This window comes from Strigops habroptila, chromosome 8 (genome assembly GCF_004027225.2).
Source record: "Strigops habroptila isolate Jane chromosome 8, bStrHab1.2.pri, whole genome shotgun sequence".
Taxonomy (NCBI): domain Eukaryota; kingdom Metazoa; phylum Chordata; class Aves; order Psittaciformes; family Psittacidae; genus Strigops; species Strigops habroptila.
The window spans coordinates 43,556,271-43,577,947 of NC_044284.2; the positions used below are offsets into that span (position 1 = coordinate 43,556,271).

At 47.7% G+C, this 21,677-nt stretch overlaps 1 protein-coding gene across 4 annotated transcripts in view; it reads right to left on the minus strand.

Annotated features, from left to right (window-relative positions):
* Positions 1-328: 328 nt before the first annotated feature.
* The window catches only part of TNFSF4 (TNF superfamily member 4), a 35,439-nt gene continuing 14,090 nt past the window's right edge, over positions 329-21,677 (minus strand). The window contains exons 1-4 of one of the 4 annotated variants that reach the window (XM_030493785.1): positions 10,129-10,856; positions 8,211-9,058; positions 4,013-4,067; positions 329-2,570 (exon numbers count right to left, since the gene is read on the minus strand). In XM_030493785.1, coding sequence (XP_030349645.1) covers positions 2,209-2,570; positions 4,013-4,067; positions 8,211-8,408 — 615 coding nt within the window. In that variant the 5' untranslated portion in view covers positions 8,409-9,058; positions 10,129-10,856 and the 3' untranslated portion in view covers positions 329-2,208. Of the gene's footprint in view, positions 2,571-4,012; positions 4,068-8,210; positions 9,942-10,128; positions 10,857-14,860; positions 16,573-21,677 lie in introns of those variants that run through there. The other 3 variants (XM_030493788.1, XM_030493786.1, XM_030493787.1) reach the window with 3 other exon arrangements.

Below are 21,677 nucleotides of genomic sequence, written 5' to 3' on the forward strand. Positions count from 1 at the left end.
GTGTGAAACGTCCTCTCCTGCTCTAAACAAGAAAGGGTGCACCCTTCTGAGGTACAAATCCATTTGCGTTGTTTAGGCTTAACCCTTCTTGCTGTGCACCCCTGTCCACACTACTGACAGCCTGCCCTGTTAGTTCACGTTGAGAAGCACAAGCACCCCATACCCTTGGGGAGAGCTGAAACTGAAGCTGAACTGTAAAAAAAGAAAGGGACATATGTGAAAATTTCATATAGTTTTCATACCAGTGAAAATGTTTACTCAAACCCAGTGAATGTATAGTTCACCAGTCCCTGCAGGCCCAAACATTACAAAGGAAAGTTGTATCAGATTTTAGGAGGTGAAACACATTCTTACTTCAGCTGGGGAGTGTGACAACCCCCAGCTTGTAGGCAGGCTGCAGCTGCCTTTGGTGCCAGTGGTGGGCAGAATGGCCACAGGTAAAAGCCCAAAATGCCCCTTGTAGCTGGGAAGGAACATCCTGCAGGTGGAAGTCAGCCCACAGCTTCTCAGTCCTGAGAAAAAGCTGCTTCTTGGCACACCATGAGTAACTGTGTTAGTCAATGGAGGTTTCCCTGGGGCTATGGCCTGGCCCCAGGCAGGGATGTTCATAAAACCTGTCAACAACAGCATAAAGTATGCGGAAAAGCTCACCAAGGCTTGGAAGATTGCCTTAGCTGCCTTTGGCACCTGAACCTGCAGGAATGCTCAGCCAGGAGCGGGTTGGCTGGGAGCTGAGACGGGCAGCAGCAGGGTGCCTGTGCAGCAGGAACGCTCCAGGGCATTGGGAGCATCTGCAAAGAGGAGCTTAGTGCTGACAACCCGAAGTCTGAACCCTTCCCAGTGTTTCTAAGAAATCTGAAGTAACGTTCTTATGCCTATAGTATAAATACATAAATACTTTTTACAAAATACTTTGGATTGTCCACCCAGCAGTGAGATGCTGAAACGTTGCTGGAGTTCATAGGGAGCCAGGTAGTCAACTTGCCCTTGAAATCTGCCCCACTTCAACCAAAAATACAAGTCACGGGCAGTGCTCAGCTCATGTGCTGGCTGCAGCACAGGGCAGGGCATGATTTGTCCTCAGCAGCCACAAGCAGTAATGAGCACTGCACGGCCCAGGATCACTGACAGCAGTCTGACTTCAGCAGGAGCCAAGGCAGGGTGCACAGGCACATCATGTAAGTTGTGCCTGTGAATCTCCCTGTGGTGCATACCTATATGACAAAGCCTACTGCGAGGCTCCCAGGAACCATCTGAGTCCTCCCAAAGGAAAGGGTGAGCAGAGCTGCAGGTTTCACTTGGTTCATTAGAGAGAACCCACCAAATCCAGAGTCTTCATGTATTCCCAAGTTTTTATGTGCTGGATCATTTTTGGGTCAAGCCAGCCTGTGTGTGTGTGTGTGCTCGAAGGAGATTCTTCTTCAACTTAACAGCTTTGAGAGCTGGTTTCAAGATGTAAGTGTCCCACCAGAATTCCCTCGTCTCAGGCTGCAGTAGTCTGCATAGCTGGAACAGCCAGTGGGCCTCCATTCTTAAAAGCTACTCCTAAAAGCCTCATAGTCACTGCAGGAACTGTATTTCTGCTGTCCAGTGCAGTCCTGTCAGCTCATACCAAAATAACACCTTCTATTCATGGCCTTTACCTGTCAGAGAGGATTTATCTGGATGACTGCAAAGGAAGTCTCTTGCTGCCTCTTGCCTGTCTCCTGCCTTGCCAGGCAAAGGGCTGTTGAGCAGATCTGTTCTCTTCCTTCTCCAAACTTCTTCAATACACTTGAAGTATCTGCCTGATTTACCAGCCTTTTATTTTAGCAAATGTACAGTGCATTTGTACTATATACAGATACTGTCAGGTAAACAGAAACACAAGGTTTCTCTGAATATGAGTTAAGCTTAGGTGACTTCAGCTTTCATTTCTGTTCTCCTCAAGGGCTCTACATATCCCTTTCTCAAGTGCTAGAAAGATCCATCCTGGGTAGCGAAACAGCTGCACATTGCTCCAAAGAGATGAGCACGGCATGCACTATATAAAACCCGTTTGCACTGTGATTTATCTGCACTCCAGCTGAGGCTTTCCGGAGCCCCAAGGAGGGAGGCTAGAGCTGTCTGCCTGTACAAGTGCAGCCGGTGAGAACAAACCTCCCACAGGCAAATAGATTGGTAGGAAACGCTGTACTTTACATGTTACATTTCATATCTTCTCATCTTCTACAGAGAGCAATTGGAGGGATTTTGTAACACAAGGCTAAACGACAAATCCGCGATGGTGGCGTTGGAGTTGGTCCACAGGGTGATGTTATCGTACTTAAACAAGTAGAGCACCGTGATGAGATTTACTGCATTGTCACTTTCCTGGACCGTTTGCTCCCAGAGGGCCCTGCTGGTTGTCTTGTCTGTCTTCTGCAGTGTCAGCTTCAGCAAGTCCTCCTCTTCCAAGTCAGAGAAAAGGATAAAGCCCTTCAAGGACACTAAGTAGAGGCCATCACAGCTGATCGTGATGGAACCATTTCTGATCTGCATAGAGCCTACTTCAGCAGTGAAATTCATGGCTGCTCCTTTGATGCTTTTTCCTGGAACATAAGAAAACAAAGATGGTCCTGTGATGTCAAATGTCTTCTTGGAAATAGATTGTTTTATACAGACTGACTGCAGGAAAGGCGGAAAAATATAGGAAAGGAAGAGAGTGAACTAGAGAATAGGGCAGACCAAGTATCATCTGCTCTAGACAGGCATCATCTACAGTGGAAATTTCCAGATTCCCACTCCTGAGCAAGCTGTGCTCTTCAGACTACAACTCCAGTTTATATGAATTATTCCTCCAAGTTTATATTAATGCATGTTTATTTACTGTATGTCTTAATTAAAATACAGACATGTAAGTAAAGCATCTCTGTGAGTTTAGGAAGCATGGACTCCTAAAAAGAATAGAAAATAAAGAAAGTAAATAAGTAAATAAACAGTAAATAAGAAGAGGGGCAAGTGTTCAGAGCTGGAAGGATGAAAAAAGGTGCTTTCTGTGGAGATGCTGGTAACATAACAAACATTTCTTTGGGTTTGGTTGGTTTGGGTTTTTTTAACAGAAGACAGGATAAAAGAGAAGCGTAGAGACAAAAATGGAAGAGACAAATGGATACAGAGCAGAGCCAGGAGAAATTAAACCAAACTTAGGATGAAAGGTTTTCTCTTGGAACGAGCAGTAAGAGTTCCCAGGGCTATGCTGGAAATGTTTCCCTGCTGTGCTCCTGGGCTTTCAGCTGAAACCCTAGGGGCCAGGGGACCCAGAAGGTCTCCTGGCAGGCAGCACATCCCCTCTGGGCTGAGGACAAATTTCTCTAAGAACCTGGGTTTCTATTAGGTTAGACCCGCTGGTACCTTACAATATTAACAATATCAATATTTTTTTTAGTACAATTTAAAAACTGTAGTATCTGCTTCTATCATAGAGGTGTGTCATGAAACAGAGCATCCCATGCAGTCGCACACAGAGCGCGGCTGTTTCTGCTAATGTGTATGCTCACTCACTCGTCCCAGGAAATCATTTACATTTTTCATAAATCAGGAAGTCATTGATTTGTGTCAGAAATACCCCAAGAGCATGCCATGTGTGCTCAGTAGATTCTCAAAACTACTCTTCTCATTCTTTCACAGAGTGAAAGCTTGTTTCAGTAGGTAGGTAAGGACTGCAGAAATTCACAACGATTTTCAGTCTTTTCTTCCATTCTGGGAAAACCCTTTTGTTTGGTTTTGGTACCTTGCAGCACCGGGTCACATTTAGCCCCTCTCCTCTGAGACAGGTCTCCTGGCATCTTCCTCCATCAGAAGAAATAGCCTCTGCTGTGACAAAAAGCACCTAACAGCCTCCAGCATTTGAGGGGCCACCAGTGGTGCCCAGGGACCGCGGGTCAGTGTGGGGCAGAGTGGGGAGCCGGGAGCCTGCCCAGGTACTGGGGAGCCTTTCGCAGGAGGCGCTCCAGGAGCCCTCCTGGGTGACCCTGCCCTGACAGCCACCCACCTGTGTACCGGATGTGGGTCCACGGCACTTTGTCCAAGTGAAAGTGGCTCCAAGGCTGAAAAGAAAGAAGAGGAATCCCCGTTAGCACTGTGCAAGTGGCCTCTTGCCGCTGCTGCTTTTGTTTCCCGACCAGAGCCATGCCACCAAGAGCTGCGCACAGCCTCTCCTGGCACCTGCTTTGTACTTGTTCTTATATCATTATTATAAAACATGATTTTAGAGGGGTTCGTAGCCAACCCGACTTCCAGCCAGTGCTGAGCCCTCCAGAGCACACCAGGTAGTGTTGCTCCTGTTTAGAAAAACATCCCAGTGAACATAATCGATCCAGACCAAAAAGCAAGGAAGGACCTTGGGGTGCAGAGCCTCTTCTGCATGACCCCCTTGAGGCTGACATACAGCCGGGATGCCTGTTTACAGAGCTGGGACCTAGACGTGCCCCTGCTGCCTCACCTTCCTCCGCCAGGGCACCAATCGGCTTCACGATTCCTGGACTTTTGATCAGGCTGTTACTGCATGTATGTCTCTCAGTGGCTCCCTTAGCAGTGCACTAAGGCATTTAAAATTGATTTGCATTTTATAAGCATAACAGAAAAAGTGAATGCAAATACAGAAGTGCGTATCTTACTGATCAGATACACAAAACACCAAGCTTCTGTATTAGATTTCTTAAATCTGAACCTTGCATCTCAAACCCATCTCTCATCTTAACCACAGGAGACCCAAGTCTGCAGTCTCTTCACAACCACAAGTCTTCAGCATTTTGCCTGATTAAAGAGTGAAAGATCTAGGCTTGCTGCTTCGTGTTCTTCTCTTTACCTATGCCATAGGTTTCCTAAGGGAGAAGGTGAGCTAGTAAGATATGTGTTGGGCTGACTTTCATGTATTTGGCCTCGTGTGTTACACGAGGAACAGAGCAGCCCTTTCACTCTGAGTAGTGGGAAAGTGTTGGAATACAGTAGAGAGTGAGCACTGACGTGCAACCCTGCAGGTTCAGTGCTGTGCCCCGGTAAAGGCAAGCAGCAGCAAACGAGGTTGGAATCGGGCTGCCCTGTGCCGGCGGGTGAGGTGGGTGCTGGGTGCTGGTGGTGGGAAAGATCTGCTCTGGCACCCTCTAGTGTTGCCACAGCTGATGCTCTGCGGCTTGCTCCACTAGCAAGGCTGGATTCAGCTACCAAATACAAGTTTTTGCTGCACACTGGCTTTGGTGGAACTATCTCGTCGGCACTACTGATCCTATTCATTGCCTCAGCAGCTTTAGTCTTACGCTTACTCTTTTTCTAGGCACAAAAGTGCATGAGCATTACACTCTGGCTCAGGCAGCTGGGATTTCCAGGTAGTTTCCCAGCAAGACGATAGCTAAGCACAGGACTGCTGAGCTTCTGAGGTTAAACAGCACCCACCACAATCTGTCCGATCTGGCCACTGGTGGACAGGGTGTATTAAACACAGGCAGTCTGGGTGACCAACTTGTAGTAATTTTAAGAATATCAGCCCCGTTGTCAATAATGCACACAACTGTTTTACACATCTCTGCCAGTTACTGTGAGATCTCAAAGCACTTTGGAATTACCTACTGGTAAATTTTGCTGAGGAGACAATACATCTGTGGGACTGGAAGGATATGCGTGAACTAGTAACAAAGTTAGTTGCCCCTCTTTCCCTGTTCTGTCTTCTTATGGTATGTGGGAAAGGATGCCACAAGGGCTGAGGTCACAGAGGTGCTCCTTACTGACTGCTTCAGATTTCCCCGTATCATTTACACGCAGAGTTTCCACATCATTTTTGCCTGTTCTGGATCTATAAACACGAGACTTTCTCCTATCTTGGACACTGTATTTAGAGCTGTGCCACATAACACAAGTTTCAGGAATAGGTTTGTACTGCACAAAGTGCAGATCTTGGGGGACTGTAGCAATATGTGCTGATTGAAAGGTCCGTTGGGATCATGTGCTTGACGCCCTGTCAATCACACAGATTGCAGATGACTGTGCACTGGAAGACGGTTGTACCTTTTTCACACCATGAGATATTAGGATTATGGCCATATCTTTCTTATCTACATCAAACCTCTACACGGTTACTCCTCCTGCACCTTTTCCTGCCCTGTTCAGGCAAAACCATCCTGCAACAGATCATTAGAAGTTTTTGAATTCCCAACAGCTGCTCAAGGCTTTTACCTCCCATGCATTTGTCAGTGGGGGAGATTTCACACCCCTGATCACACCTGTGAGTGGCTTGCCATGCCTGATCTCAACTGGTGTGGCAAGAGGAGGTAACTAACTCCAGCAGAGATGAGAACTCACAAAGCCTTGCAGATGCGAGAGCAGACTATCACTACCTTTTTTTGTAACTTGCTTATTTGGCAATCACAGCTGAGGTTTGCTCTCCAGGCAGCATCATGACACAAACCAAATCACTGTCTCTTTTTGTTAAACATGGTCTGGGCTGCAGATGCCAACTTTCCTGAGTGTATGCCATGACATTATTTGTGCTGTGTTTTCAATACATCAGTCCAGGGGGTTTTTTAGGAGCCAGGAGGACAATGGAAAGTAATCAAATATGGTCTTGCTATGAAACAACACAGCTACTGTCTCGATACTAAGTTAGTGTGGCACTCTCCAGCGCTGGAGAGCAGAAGATGACTCTTCCAAAGAACAGGGACAGCCTCTTAACTGCTCCCATGGACCATCACTCCCAGCCTGCCACTCTGATGCTGCTGTGTCCCTACTTCCATAAAGTCTATCACCCTAAACTGCCATGAGAGTCAAGTCAGATTAGTACTGCTGCCTTTCCTACAGACATGTGTATGGTCGGTTCATGGTTGACCTACTGAGCCCAATAATTGCAGTGCAATGAAATCCCCCAGCGTACAGCCTGCGAGACCTCTCCTGCACTGCACGGTGCAGTCGAAACAGGACACCATGGTTATCTGCTTAAAATAATAGAAACCAGTTCTGAGCCTGCAGCTAGCAAGTGTTTACAATTACAAAGTCCAGGAATCCCAGGGCCTGGAATTTTCGTGTGCTGCAGTCAGTGCTCCTTGAGCACCCTGTTTTGGTTGTTTCTGTTGAGGAAGGAAAACTTCAGGCATGTCCCCTCCTCAGCCGCTACTCTCCTTGATTTGTATGGCTTACAGGTAGCAATGCCAACCCCTGCCGTCTTCCTCTCAAAGGAAGATTCGAGTTAACATTTTTACAGAAAAGAGAGGTACTGAGGGATGAGGATTGACACACAGGGAGAGGTTTCTGCATCTTGAGCAGTGTGATAGCTTACCCTTCTCCATTGGCTTCCAGTGCACCTTCTGTCTCCCAAACTAGGGAGACAGTCCTCCCAAGGACGAGGACTAAACTGAACAAAAAGTGCTATTTTTCAGGGTCATCAGGGTCATCATTCTGCAGATTAATAACCACTGTGAGTTTCAGGTCAGTGAAACTTGTGCAGAACACAAAGGTTTTCATTAAACAGCAGAGGATCCAGAGCATGCATGCATGATTACATGTTTAGCTTGCTTCTCTGCCAACTCTAAGTGGGAGGAAAGAACAAACTCTGGTAAGGCAAAGCACAACCTTTAAAATGGTACATAGCTCCTGGAGAAAATGTAGGAGAAGTAGCTAGTGCATAAGTGGCACTGAAATAAGAGTGAATGGTTGTTGTCAATCCAGCAGCCTGCAAACACATGAAAAAAGCAAATGTATTTGCTGCAGTTTTTGCTAAAGCATTCTGAGTTTCAAGTATCCTGCCTGCACATACAGTACATTTAAGAAATTCAGGGTATGTTTGTGAGCAACCTGGTTCTGATTCTTCCACATGCGCTTGTTGAAAGTGAACCATCCACCCAGATTTCCATAATTAAATGGAAATACACAGTAGTCACTGCAAGCAGTGGAGGGAGCAGGACGGAGGCAGACTTCCCTCTCCCAGGGGTCAGAGCAAAGAGCATTGCTGGAACAAACCCCTTCCAGACACCTTCGCCAAGCCCTGCACTGGGCAATATTGGATGTTGTTTTGAGGACAGACAATGTAAAAGAAAGAACTGAAATAATTAAGGAAAGGGTTAAAAACTTGTGGTTTAAATAGGGATAAACCTAAATGTTTTGGGGTTTTGTTTTCTTAAAAAAAAAAGAAAAAAGACGCATTAAATAAAGCCCGTACAAAGCTTTACAGGCCAGCAGACAATGGGTTGAACATGAGCTCTTACCGTTGAGGGTTGCAGAGAATCTATACCAAGGTAAATCAAGCAGGCAAGCAGTAAAATCCACTGAGCAGTCGCAGACACAAGGTGCAGCGTGTTCCTAACCTGCCCTCTTTGCCAGCTCTTCCAGTCATCCTCTGCAGGCTTCCTTTCATGATCCATCTGATTTTGATTTCTCGGCTCTACATCTGTCTGTCCTTCCATCTCAGCTGCACTGCCAGCAACTGCTGAGGAAGGGGCCAGGAACACAACAAGGGGTCTGGATGAGTAGCGGCAGATGAGCTATGTGGTCCTGTCCCAGGGACAGAGATGAAGTGAAGACAGTGCCTTCAGGAGGCTGCTTTAAGCACAAAGAGAAGCAGGCGGGGAAACTTCTTTGTGACTAATCTGAATTTCCCCTTTCTTCCTTTCTTTCTTTCTTTTTTTTTTTTTTTTTTTTTTTTTGGTATGAATGTGGGGGCTGATTTGTTGCATCCCAGTTCAGTTTTGAGTAAGGGCCTTTGAAGTAGATGTGTTTATGTCTTTCATAGCTTCAGCTGTGGATGTCCTGATATGTGATGCTTCCAACAATAGCAAAGAGTTGGGTGAACGGTGCTTGTCTTTACTCAGTCTTTTCTCAGTAAAAGCTCTCACCTCTCTGTTCAGCCTCAGGTGGAAGGTTTACAGAGCTGGCTCTCTCCCTTGTTAGTGGTATATGGTGTGGCCGAAATCTCTTTTTTGTAAAGAAGCAATGGGAAGGGATGTGGGACAGGTGGCCAGCCTAAAGAATTGGAGAGAAAATATGTCCTTTCCATTTCTCCATTTCTCTTCATTTTCATCTTCTGGCTTTAAAGCCAGGGGATGCTGCATGAAGCCTAAAAGGGAAAAAATGGAGAACTGCTCAGGGAGCATCCCTTTCTGTACACACTGAAACCTGTAGTCCACGGAATGCACTTGGAGAGGACCCTCTCAGCCATCCAGGCTTCCCCCTGGAAGAGGATTGCCTGTCTCTGGGCACACCAGCACCTCCCCCTTCACTTGGTCCCCTTGTGACATTTGCTTGTGACACACGGAGCTGCTAAATGTCAGTTATCTGCAGCAAGGACCACCTCCTGTGGTTATTTTGGGTGACAGGCTTTGCATCCTTTTAGGGGGCAGTCCAGCACTGCTTTTTCTACTGCTTTTATAGCTGGATTTTTTTCTGTTGTAAATCAGCATATCATGACTGAAGTCAGGCGCTGCCTCCTCCTGGTGAGGATTGAGCCCATTGGGAGTGTTATCGTCTATTTGTCTTTCAGGGATGAGTTGTCAGAAAGTTTCCCTTCCCCAAAATGTGCTCTCTCAACCTGTCACAAGGCACATGTCCTGACAAGAATGTACTCTGCATGCAGAGGAAGCAAGAGTAATGTTCTTTCATGTGTTTTTCCATCTAGGCAAGGATATTTCCTATAAATATAAACCAAATGAAAGGGGGAGTACAGCAGCTGGGCAAGCAACCTGGCCTGAGGACATCCCATGCTGGCCACCCTCGTCCTTGAAAAATAACCTCGAGTGGCCAGTAGCTGGTGGACTGAGTCAGGAACGTACTCTGGTGTCTCGAGAGCAAACCAGAAGTCATGGAACCTTACTGAAGAAGGTTCAGTTTTCACATTTTCCATTGGCTCTTGAGTGTGTGGAAACTCTCACCCCACTTTCAGCAGCAGCCACTCACCAGGGCATGCTGGCCCAGGGAATAACCCTAACCTTCCTTAATTGTTCAGAAACATGACTGGAGCTGCAGCAAAGAGAGTTTGTCCTCCCTCTGAGCAGTTCCCTCTGATTTAGAGTGTGAGTCTGGAGTCAGGAAGGACTTTGACACCTAGCAGTGCCTAAGTGGAGCCTGGGTGGCCCTGCACCAAGTTCAGCATCAGCCATGCTCAAGCCCTGCAGAGGAGTGAAGCAATACCTTGGGGTGCTGCAGAGTCCTGCTAAGGCTGGGGTAAAGTGGAGAAGGAGATTGTTTGCTCCAGTGGATCTGCAGTGTCCTGCTATGTCTAGGTGCTTGCTTAAGAGGTCCCCAGGAAAGCAATCACCCTACTTGCAGCTCTGGTGTCCATCCATAAGGGGGTTGGTGGTGTGGGGTAGCCCACAGAGACTCTGGAGATGAGGAAATCTCAGGTGTGGCTTCAGAGCAGCTTCCTTGTGGACAACAGATCCAGAACTGGCTCCTTCCCCCATGAGTGGGGGTCTTAGCTTCCTACAGTGCAGATGGATGGCAGTGGTGGCTGGGAAGCTGGGATTCAGCTGTCCCAGTCCCACAGGAAAGGTGAAATAGGCTCAGGGGGGCTGTATGAGCTGCACGACACCAGAGCAAGTGCCTCCTCATGTCCAGAAGTCCATGCTGCTGTGGAGGTGTGTCAGGGGCAGTGTCTCCAGACCCCCATCGCTTTGCGGTCCCACTGCTGAAGCTGCAGGTGAAGCAGGCAAGCACAGAGGAGGGCTCTGGGGCCAGGGCTGCCCCTTCCCTGCGGTCCTACCTGTAGCAAGAGCTGCCAGCGACTGCAGAGGCAGTCAGCTGCAGGTCTGGCACAGCCCACCAGTGAACTCACTCAGTGTTTCAGTGGGGAATCACAGAACAAGAGCACACGGTCATCACACCACAGCTGCCTTACTGGAAGGGCAGGCATTGCTGTGTATCAGAGCAGCTGTGTCGAGTGCAGACAGCCTGGGTTATTCTGCCCTGTGGGCTCCCTCCCTGCTCACTCCAGAAAAGGTTTCGCCATTTGCTGCTTAGTTTCTGCAAAAATGCCAGAATGCTGAGCTAAAATGTTGCGAACTCGTGTGCTCCTACAATTCTCACGTTTGGGGTACATGCATTTGAACCAGATGCAAGCTCTCACCCATCTCCATCTCCTTCCTCCCCGACTCTGGATGTTGTACTGGTTTTGTTCCTAAAACCCTAAAAAAAATGTGGGTGGAGGTTGTGCATATGTATTTCCGAAATTGCCTCGTCATGTCTGTACTCCCCAGTGCAAGTGTCGCTCAGCCTGGGTTAACAACACTGGTAGCACTGAGGATTGAAAGCTACATTTCAAGTAATCTATCTAGCACTGTGTCTGAAACAGGAAAGAGGACAGCTCATTCAGAGGCATCATAAACATCTATGCACAGACTGTCTTTCGTGGTTTTAATTGTCTTCAGCTTGTCCTCCTGCCTTGCATATGAAAACCCAAGTGCATGCAAATTCAGTGGCTTTACACGCATGCTGTCAGAGCCCCTGCTCTCCCTCCTAGAGGAAACATTCCTGGCCTTTGGAAAGGCACGTACCCAGCAGTTGCCACAATTTGCTGTATTGATCAAAATTATTTTGGTTTCTCTTCCACTGGGACTCTAAACGTGGAATCTCTGGGTTTTTCTGAACCCTTTCCAGCCATCATGCCATTTTAATGATGGGACACAAGAAAGCAGGCTGAGGTGGCTTTGGGGCTCCATGAGCCTATTGGCACTCCGAAGCAGGCCCTGGTTACAAAGAAATGACTCTCTGTGGCACATTCAGCAATGATATCCCAGCAAGGTCTGAAGGAAACCAGAGTTAGTTGGCAGTGTGACTTACTGGGGTTCTTTTTTTTACAACAATCCAGTGTCTCTTACACTCATCTGGGCTTTTGCAGACCAGGGCCAGATTGTTTTAAAACCTTGGCTAAAGTGTGTTGGTCACAGTCAAGGCTAAATCCTGCATCTCAGATGCAGCTCAGAGCCTCAGCCTGACAGTGCTCCTGTGCCACAAAGCTGCTGTGGTCCAACCAGCGGAACAGGGCAGTGACCATCCTCACCACAGACCAGAGCCTCTAGTGGGAGTCACAGGGTGGGAACCCTTGCTGGCACCCTCCTTGATTTAGCTCCCATTTCCCAGGAAAGTACTCTCAGCACCCCAAGATAAATTGGGGAATTAGAGAGTTTAACTTTACTTCTCAGAAAAACAGTGGAACAACCTATTAAACTGTTTGTAAACATCTAGAAGGAAAAAGGAAATGAGTACCAACCAGCATGGGTTTCCAAGAACAAAACCTAATGTTCTGTTGTGGGGCAAGGAAGCCTCTTGGGCAGAGGAGAAGCTGTGGGTACTCATTATGCCTTCAGTAACAGTTCTAACTTTCAGCTATATAGGAAGGGGGAAAAAGGCTTACAAAGGCAAGATTTTCATCCAGGTCCTGCTTCTCAGCATGTGCACCAGCTATTGCCATTTAATATTTCAGTCCACTCCAGAAAAAAAGTATTCTCTAACTATGCCAGATTTATCAAAGTCAAGGAGTTTTTCCTAAAAAGTCTGTGGACTCCTGCTCCAATGTCTCTGAACCACATGAACTATCTCTCCTTGATTTCACCTCCATGTGGCTTTTTCTTGTTCCTTGCTCTTGTTCCAGCTCTTTGGCTGACGTGTATTCAAGAATTTCTGCTAGCAGAGGCACTGAGCCAGTAGAAAGGAGTTTATGTTAATAAGGCTACTTTTTGCAGTGTAAAATAGAGATGGAAAATGTGAAAATACTGTGAAATCACAAATAAAAATATTGACATTTATGTGGAGCCAGGATTTTGTGGGGAGATCCCAAAAGAGGAGCGCTGAGGTAAATCCCGCTGTGCCTCATCCCAGAGTGCTGCACTGGGATTTTAAAAAGCAAGCTGCCTTATGGGAGCAGTGGGCCAAGTAGCAGATGGGTTCTCCAGGCATTTTCCCTTGCTGTCACAGTCCTTGAGCCAATAGGCAGCTTTTTTCCTAGAGGACCTGATGCTGAGCTCCAGCTGAGCTGGGCACAGCAAATCCAGGCAGGATTAGGACCTCCCCTCCGACAGTGGTGGCAGCTTTTCTTGGTGGTTAGGGACTGTGGTGTGCCTAGCACCCTGGAACAGGCTAGTGGCATCTGTAAGCAGGTATAATGACTGGGGAAGAGCTGAATGCTTAACGGCAGTTTTTAGCAGCAGCGCCACGGTGTTTGGCACAGCCGCGCTGTTGGGCAGCAGCGCAGACCTCTGAGCAAGCCCAATGTTCCCTCAGCTGGCAGCCACTGCATTTCACACTGGAGTTGTTAGGTTTCCAAAGGTCAGCTGCTGCCCCATTTTGACATGACAGGAGATTTTCCATTGCTGGCGATGATCTTTGCCCCGAGCATTATCTCTCTGCAGTGAACCCCTGTGAACTGTACTCTTCCATTCCTCAGAGTGGACTTCATTTACCACAGTATCAGCTGAGTGGGTAGGAACTAAGCGTCCACTGTGGCACCTTTAAAAGGTCAAAGTGAACTTAGTCACACCAATCTCCCTTCCTTTTCCTCAATAGCTGCTTCAGTCAGAAATCCCACCATAAGATATCAGTAGAGAAAATACTTTTTTTTTTTTTTTCTATTTTTGTGGTAAAGAGAAATACCAATCTATGAAAAAAAAATAATTAAATAATTCTGTAACTGACATTCAGAAATGTCGCTGGTCTTGCACAGCTCCCTGACTCAGCCAGCTCAGTCATTCCTGTGGTGTTAGAAAACCCCAGGAAGGACACGAAGCCAGTGATGCTCCAGACACAGTTCGGCTCTGGGTGAAGGAAGTGGTTTCTCTTGCCTATCTGGTACTGTCAGCTCTTGATTTCTCCTGTGGGTCTCTAACCTATTCATGTATTTTAAGCATGATAGGAATTGCAAGCAGGATTTGTGGGAAAATCTGCAGGCACAGGTACTACCTCTTACTAGCCTTATTAGCTCCCTGAAATAGCTGGAGTGAGGCATAAGCAGATGGGTGGTGGGCAAGCAGAGACTGCAGTCAGGAGAGGGGGGTTTAAGACCTGGTGATCTTTCTAGGACAGAGGCTGGAGCTTACACCAGCTTTTTTTGAAAACCCCAGCCTCTACCATGTGTTCCTCTATCTTAGGGTCACTTGCACTTTTTAATCAGTGGTGATGGCCTTACGTTTACTTCAAACTGTTGCAATAAAGAGGTGGAGAAGGGTTAGACAACACTCCTACTGCAGTCAAGCCCAGTGAGAAACATCCACATGCAGTACCATTTCCTACTTGATGACATGAGTCAATTCATCCCTTTGCAGATGTTTCACTGGGATGAAATGCTCACCCTTGTCTAATTAGGATGCATGCAATATTGCTTCACTTGCCTCTCACCATCAGTTTCATCAGCAAAGATTTATTATTTATGGAACTCCAGAGACTGAATCAATATCTGGTGTCAACAAAAGCATGTTGACCAGCATGATGCTTCATATCATCTCCCTCATGGACAATGTGAGCTCTTTCCTCTTCCTGTTTTCTGAGTATTGTTTTCTGATTTTTAACAGCTGTCAGGCTAAACTTCTGGCTAAATTGTTTCCTTTGCTGGTTCTTAAACACTTCTTAAAGAGCTCTTTAACTTTCCATTCACAGTCATTTAGTTATTGTTTTTCCACCTGGTCAGTTTTGCTCACAATTTCCCCCAATTTATCTTAGCCCTTTTAAAACATCTAGTAGCTGTGGCTGGGGCTGCCCTCTGTTTGCTTATACTAACTGTAATCAGATCATGGTCACTACTCCTTAAGCCCTGACCGCTTTTTCAGCAACTAAATGATCTTTACATGCTATAAAAACCACCAAATATAGCACTTGCATCCAGCTTAATCATTCTATATTGGGAAATGTCTATCTGAAACCTTTGGAAACTCACCTTGGTCATGACAAGTCCTGACAGATCTTCCCCACAGCTTCATTGTTTCCTTCTCTGGACCCTGTCAGAGGGAGGTTGCTGGGACCTGGTACCAATCCCTGCTTTAACATGGCAGACAGAAACAACCTGCTCTCAGTTTTCTCTTTTTATTCTTTATTCCTCTTATTTGCAATAGACTGAATTGTCTTGATATAGTTTGAATGAATGATCAAAAAGACCCTATTACAATAAGGTTTCCATAGGTTTAAACTTCTACTTTGGGTGAGAAAAGGCCCATATCTCCAAAAAGCAAGTGGAGATATGGCCCCTTCTTCCTCAGGTGCACCAAATAGCCCTTAAGGCTTTCAGGCTCATCTAATGCAAAATGCACCATCTTTGTGACATAAGCCAGTAACAGCAGGGGCAGGAAGTATTTTCCAGCTGCTCTATAATTCTCCTACAGCAATAAAACAAGTAGCCAGGGCCCATGTGTGGTAGCAGGCAGGAGGCCATGTGCACTGGCAGGAGCAGCCTGTGCGTGCTGTGGACAGGGGTACCCACAACCATCGTGTATTTTGGTATGCACAGGGGCTCTACAGAGGAGTGCGTGCAGCCCCTCCGCAGTGCCAGTTCAGAGGGCTGCAAGGCAGTTTCGAGAGCCTCAAATGACTAACCCTGGCCGGAGGTTTTCTCTGTATTACACACAGCAGCATTTGTGCTCCAGCGGGCTATAAAGTGTGGACAGCACAAACGCTGTGGTCGCAGCCAGAGCCCCCAGAGACTCTGCCTCCCTGCCCTTTCCACACAGCCACCACACTGCCAGACCCAAGGGACGCACACAAGTAGCACAAGGGGTGCAGCAGCATGAAACCAAGATGGGCTGAGCAGTCAGCCCCTCACCTCCAGTGTTTGAAGTTGACCTATGTTTATTTTCTTCTTCACATGCCACTTTCACTAGTCCTTAGGTGAAATATAAACAGCCCTGCCTAGTTTCTCCCCTAGAAACATGAACGCGGCTGGATTTTAGGGGCACATTTGGGCCTCCCTTGCCTGCAGCTAGCATACCCCACACTCAGCCACCCTGGACAGGCTTGAAAGGGGATGGTTCTCTGCAGGCAGGCAAGCAGGTATGGGTTCATACCAGAATCTTGCTGGGGAAGTCTGTGCTGAGGTTGGTTTGTGTTGGGTTTGCCAAATCTGGCAGCAGAGGTAAGTGCTGCAGTTCTGACTCCCTGGGTCCAGACCACAGCAAGGCTGAGTCTGCATGCACACGGCACATCCATCCGTACACCCACAGTACATATACATACACACATATACACAGAGCTATGCAGATCAGCGCAGGCAGAAAATGCAGTCCTCACACAAACAGAAGCAGTGGCCTCATAGAATCATAGAATCGTTAGGGTTGGAAAGCACCTTAAGATCATCTAGTTCCAACCCCCCTGCCACGGGCTGGGACATCTCGCGCTAAACCATGTCACCCAAGACTCCATCCAACCTGGCCTTGAACACCGCCAGGGATGGAGCATTCACAATTTCCTTGAGCAACCCATTCCAGTGCCTCACCACCCTCACTGTAAAGAACTTCTTCCTTATAGCTAACCTAAACTTCCCCTGTTTAAACTTGAACCCGTGACCCCTTGCCCTACAGTGACCTCCCACTACAGTCCCTAAGGAAGAGTCCCTCCCCAGCATCCTTATAGGCCCCCTTCAGATACTGGAAGGCTGCTATGAGGTCTCCATGTAGCCTTCTCTTCTCCAGGCTGAACAGCTCCAACTTCCTCAGCCTGTCTTCATATGGGAGGTGCTCCAGCCCCCTGATCATCCTCATGGCCCTCCTCTGGACTTGTTCCAACAGCTCCATGTCCTTATGTTGAGGACACCAGAACTGTACACAATACTCCAAGTGAGGTCTCACGAAAGCAGAGTAGAGGGGCAGGATCACCTCCTTTGGCCTGCTGGTCACACTCCTTTTGATGCAGCCCAGGATACGGTTGGCTTTCTGGGCTGTGAGCGCATGCTGAAGCCAGCTCATGTTAAGTTTCTCATCAACCAACACCCCCAAGTCCTTCTCCACAGGACTGCTCTGAATCTCATCTCTGCCCAACCTGTAGCTGTGCCTGGGATTGCCCTGACCCAGGTGTAGGACCTTACACTTGGCTTGGTTAAACTTCATAAGGCTGGCATCGGCCCACCTCACAAGCATGTCAAGGTCCCTCTGGATGGCATCCCTTCCCTCCAGCGTATCAACCGAACCACACAGCTTGGTGTCATCGGCAAACTTGCTGAGTGCACACTCAATCCCACCGTCCATGTCACTGACAAAGATGTTGAACAAGACAGGTCCCAACACCGATCCCTGAGGGACACCACTCGTTAGTGGTTTACAACTGGACATTGAGCCATTGACCACAACTCTTTGCATGCGGCCATCCAGCCAATTCTTTATCCACCAAGTGGTCCATCCATCAAATCAATGTCTCTCCAATTTAGAGACAAGGATGTCGTGTGGGACAGTGTCGAGCGCTTTGCACAAGTCCAGGTAGATGACATCAGCTGCTCTGCCCCTGTCCATCAGTTCCATAGCCCCATCATAGAAGGCCACCAAATTGGTCAGGCAGGATTTTCCCCTTAGTGAAGCCATGTTGGCTGTCACCAACCACCTCGTTGTTTTTCATGTGCTTTAGTATGCTTTCCAGGAGAAACTGTTCCAAGATTTTGCCAGGCACAGAGGTGAGACTGACTGGTCTGTAGTTGCCTGGGTCTTCCATATTCCCCTTCGTGAAAATGGGGGTTATATTACCCTTTTTCCAGTCGTTGGGAACTTCACCTGACTGCCATGATTTTTCAAATATGATGGACAGTAGCTTAGCAGCTTCATTCGCCAGCTCGTTCAGGACCCACAGAGGGATTTCATCAGGTCCCATGGACTTGTGCACATTCAGGTTCTTAAGATGGTCTCCAACCTGATCCTTTCCTGTTACCCTCTCTGGCTAATCAGGAATAAAGTCCATTAGCAGAAAATATCATAGAATCACAGAAGGGATTGGGTTGGAAGGAACCTTAAAGATCATCCAGTTCCAACCCCCTGCCATGGGCAGGGGCACCTTCCACTAAACCAGGTTGCTCAAAGCCCCATCCAGTCTGGCCTTGAACACTGCCAGGGATGGGGCAACCTGTGCCAGTGTTTCACCACCCTCACAGTGAATTTTCTTCCCTAATATCTAATCTAAATAGACCTTCTTTCAGCTTAAAGCCATTCCCCTTGTCCAATCACTACATGCCATTATTAAATAGTCCCTCTCCACATTTCTTTTGCCCCTCTGTGGGTATTGGAAGGCTGTATATATATATATATATATACACACAGAGAATCTAGATTCCTTCACCTGCTGGTCTTAGACATACAGTCTTTCCTGAACATTTTATCCTAGTTTTCAGCTGGCCTGGCTTGCTGTTTGCTAGCAGACACACACCAACATGCTCATCTGTACCCCAGTCTCACAGGTTGCGCCACAGTGATCAGGCTTGGGGCATGGCCATACAAGCATCTGAGCAGCCCCTTTTGTCCCCCTTTTCCCCCTGGTTCCTCCCCAAACCATCTTGATTCCTCCTTATTTCCCATTTGCTCCTCTTCCCCTAGACATCCCACAGTAAGCCCTGTACAGTCTCAGAAGACTCTTCCCAGCATCCCATATGCCTTTGGGCAATTGCCCTCTTTGCTGAGAACAGTTTCCCAGTTCCAAGGCAAATGCAGTAACCTGGGGGCGTATGACCACCTGCCCCCCTTCCCCAGTGCCACCAGAGCTCACATGTTAAATAGATACTTGGAGCATTTGTTGCACTTCATTTTCTTTCAGATAGCTCCAACTCTTCAGACAGGCTCCACACTGACATCAGCAACTGTGAAATACTTTCACAGCAAGACTCCAAAAGCAGTAAGTTATAGTTCAGGAATTTGGTGACATCTTTTTCTTGTTAAACCATCTCATTCTCATCCAGTGTTTTAGGAATCCTTTGCTCTTTTGGTGAATACAGGTTTTTTAGAACCTTAAAAGACTTTTTTTCCAGATTGCATCTGCAGTACAGATACAACAGGTAACAGACATGAACAAGGAAGAAAGCTTAGTCTGCTGAGGCTACTATTTTCCCTTAACTGCAGCATAGGTACAAGGGCCAGGCTAGCATGACATAGATGTAAGCGAGAGCCAATCTTTTCCACTAGCCCTGCCTCAGCTCCTGTCAAGGCTGGGGATAGGGAAAAGAGCCCAAATTACCTTGGTTTTTGCAGCATTTCTTCTCCTTTCATGGTATCTGCCCTGGGCAGGGAGGGAGCTGCAGTGGCTGGATCCACCAGCTCACGTAGAAATGCACAGCAGTGTCGGGGCACAGCTGCTGGAGTTCCCTTGTGTCCCATCCACAGCACCTCAATACATGAAGCAAAGTCTCATCATCCCAGCTCTGGTCTGGGCAAACCCCCAGGCAAAGGGACTCCCAGCCCTAGCACTGCTCCCTTTATAGCTGGACACAGCCTCAGCTGGCCCCAGGGATGCTCGCCTGGTGCGTAACGAGCTCAGCCTGTCTCCAACCTCTGCAGCTGTTCCCTGCAGGTCCAGCTCCTAATGGTCTTTCCCAGCCCATGACACACCAAACACTAATCACTAATCCAACTCTCCTGTGTGTGGAGTCTTTTTTCTTTTTGATCCCCTTACCTGCAAAAAAAAAAAAGAAAAAAATGTTTGTACAACCAAGAAAAAGCTTTTTCAGTAGAAAACAAAACAAAACAAACAAAAAAAGCCTGCCTCTCCTTTCTGTCCCAATTCTGAGCAATCTTTAGTGCAAATAATAGTAATAAATCTGTAATTTTTTTCCCCAGGAAAAGCTTTCTATGCCCCTGCCTGCCTGGGGATGCAGAGAGGGCCACAGCGGGTGGCAGCACTGCCTCCCTTCCGCTGCCTCAGGTTCAGCAGCCTTGGGAGGAGGGTCAAACATGTCCCGCCCCTGCAGAGCTCCCCAGAGATGCCTGGGACGTGTCTCATGGAGGAACAATGACCAGATAAGACACACCAAGCAATGACTCGACAGGTGGATGTATTTCGTTTGAAACTCAAGCAAGACAAACACTGGCAAGCAGTGAACATATGTTTGAACATGCTTAATGTGTGTGAACTGGGCTTTAGCACCCAGCCAGGTCTCTGCAGGAGCTTACCCAGAGTCCAGCTCCTTTCTCCACCACCCAGCCTGTTCCTTCAGTTTGCACCATCTCTCCCACACATCAACTGGGAGAAAGGCACCAGTGATGTCCCTTGCTCTGGCCAGAAGAAGAGAAACCAGCTTTTCCCTTCGAACTGCAGCATGGGGACAAGGGCCAGGCTGGTGTGACACATGGGTGTAAGCAAGAGCCAGTCTTTTCCACCGGCCCTGCCTCGGGGTGCTCTCCTTGTGCCTCTGCTCCCCCCACCTATGTGGGACAGGGAGCGACCCTTAGGAGAAGCACCTTTTTCTCCCCGGGCAGTGTCAGTGCCAACCACAGCGCAGGATGTCTTCTCACTTGTTGTCTCCTCATGACTCAAGTAGGTCAACCGAAGGCAGGCAGTGACCGAGCAAGGAGGCAGCCGTGGTGCAAGCGGGGTTTTCTCTTCTCTTAACACCACAGACTCACATAAATCAGGGACATTTTCCAGTCTCGATTTGAAGACATGAGTGATGGGAAGTCTGTCCACACTTAGGTCCACTCTTGCACATATCCTTGGCAGCTCCCTACGGGCACTAAAACTCCTGTGAACGCAGAAGGGAGTGAGCCCACCAGCTTGCCAGGCAGGCCACTGCTTCCAAGCTGATGCCCCATCCTGCTTTGATGGTAGAGTATACCAGTAAAAGACCTGGCTATCATCAAATCTCTAATGTTTTGTGCTGTGTTTTCCCAGGTTTCAGGCCCCCTTTCCTATCTTTCAGTCAAAGTTTCTCTCAGTCATTTTTCTACTTCCTCTGCTAATTTCTCTGTGGTTGTGTTACTCCTGACCGGCTTAGCACTATAACTGTGCTAATAGAGAAATAATATTTATGGCTATGACTCATCAGTTGCACCATTACCATCTACAAAATCAGTGTAGATCTGGGTAGAGGTGCTGCTTAGTGCTGGAAAACAAAGCCCCCACGGCTTTATATAGCACCCACACTTATCTCAAAGTTGTGACACACTAGCCCTGCCTGGTGGGCCCCCCTCTCCCACACTGACACTGGATTAAAGGGGAACTTTTTAAAGCCACTGTCCCCATGGCATTTCACCAGGCCAGCAGGAGCATATGAAGAGCTGCCTTTTGATCCATTTCACTTTACACCATTTGCTTGAATGGCTTTGTTGCAGTTTAGCTGCAGAGAAATCAGCACTTTTGCTGGAAAAAGACTTCTGGTATTTGGTGGCTGAAGAAAAAAAAAAAAACAAACAACTAAACAAAAAATCCCAGAGAAGTTCAGCTGATAACACGGTGCAGTCATCTGCGTAGTGCCAGGAGCGGGCCCAGTCATGTCTCTCCACACAGCGATATCATCAATACTGCTATGACTTACGCAGAATATAGGATGGAAAAAACGAAAGTGCTTGAGGCTGCTGGAAATTCTGAGGTGGGCTGTGTGTCTGCAGGCAGCACCCTGCCTCCCGGAGCCCACCACCACCAGCTCCTGTCTGAGAGACACACTGCCCCCGCAGCCAGAGAGAGCCCCAGCCCTCACACAGTGACCCTGGGATGGACAAAGCAGAAGTGGAGGGGCTGTTCCAGGCTGGTTCTCTTCAGCTCTATGTCCTGTTGAACTGGGAGCTGGGGGGTTGTGGGCA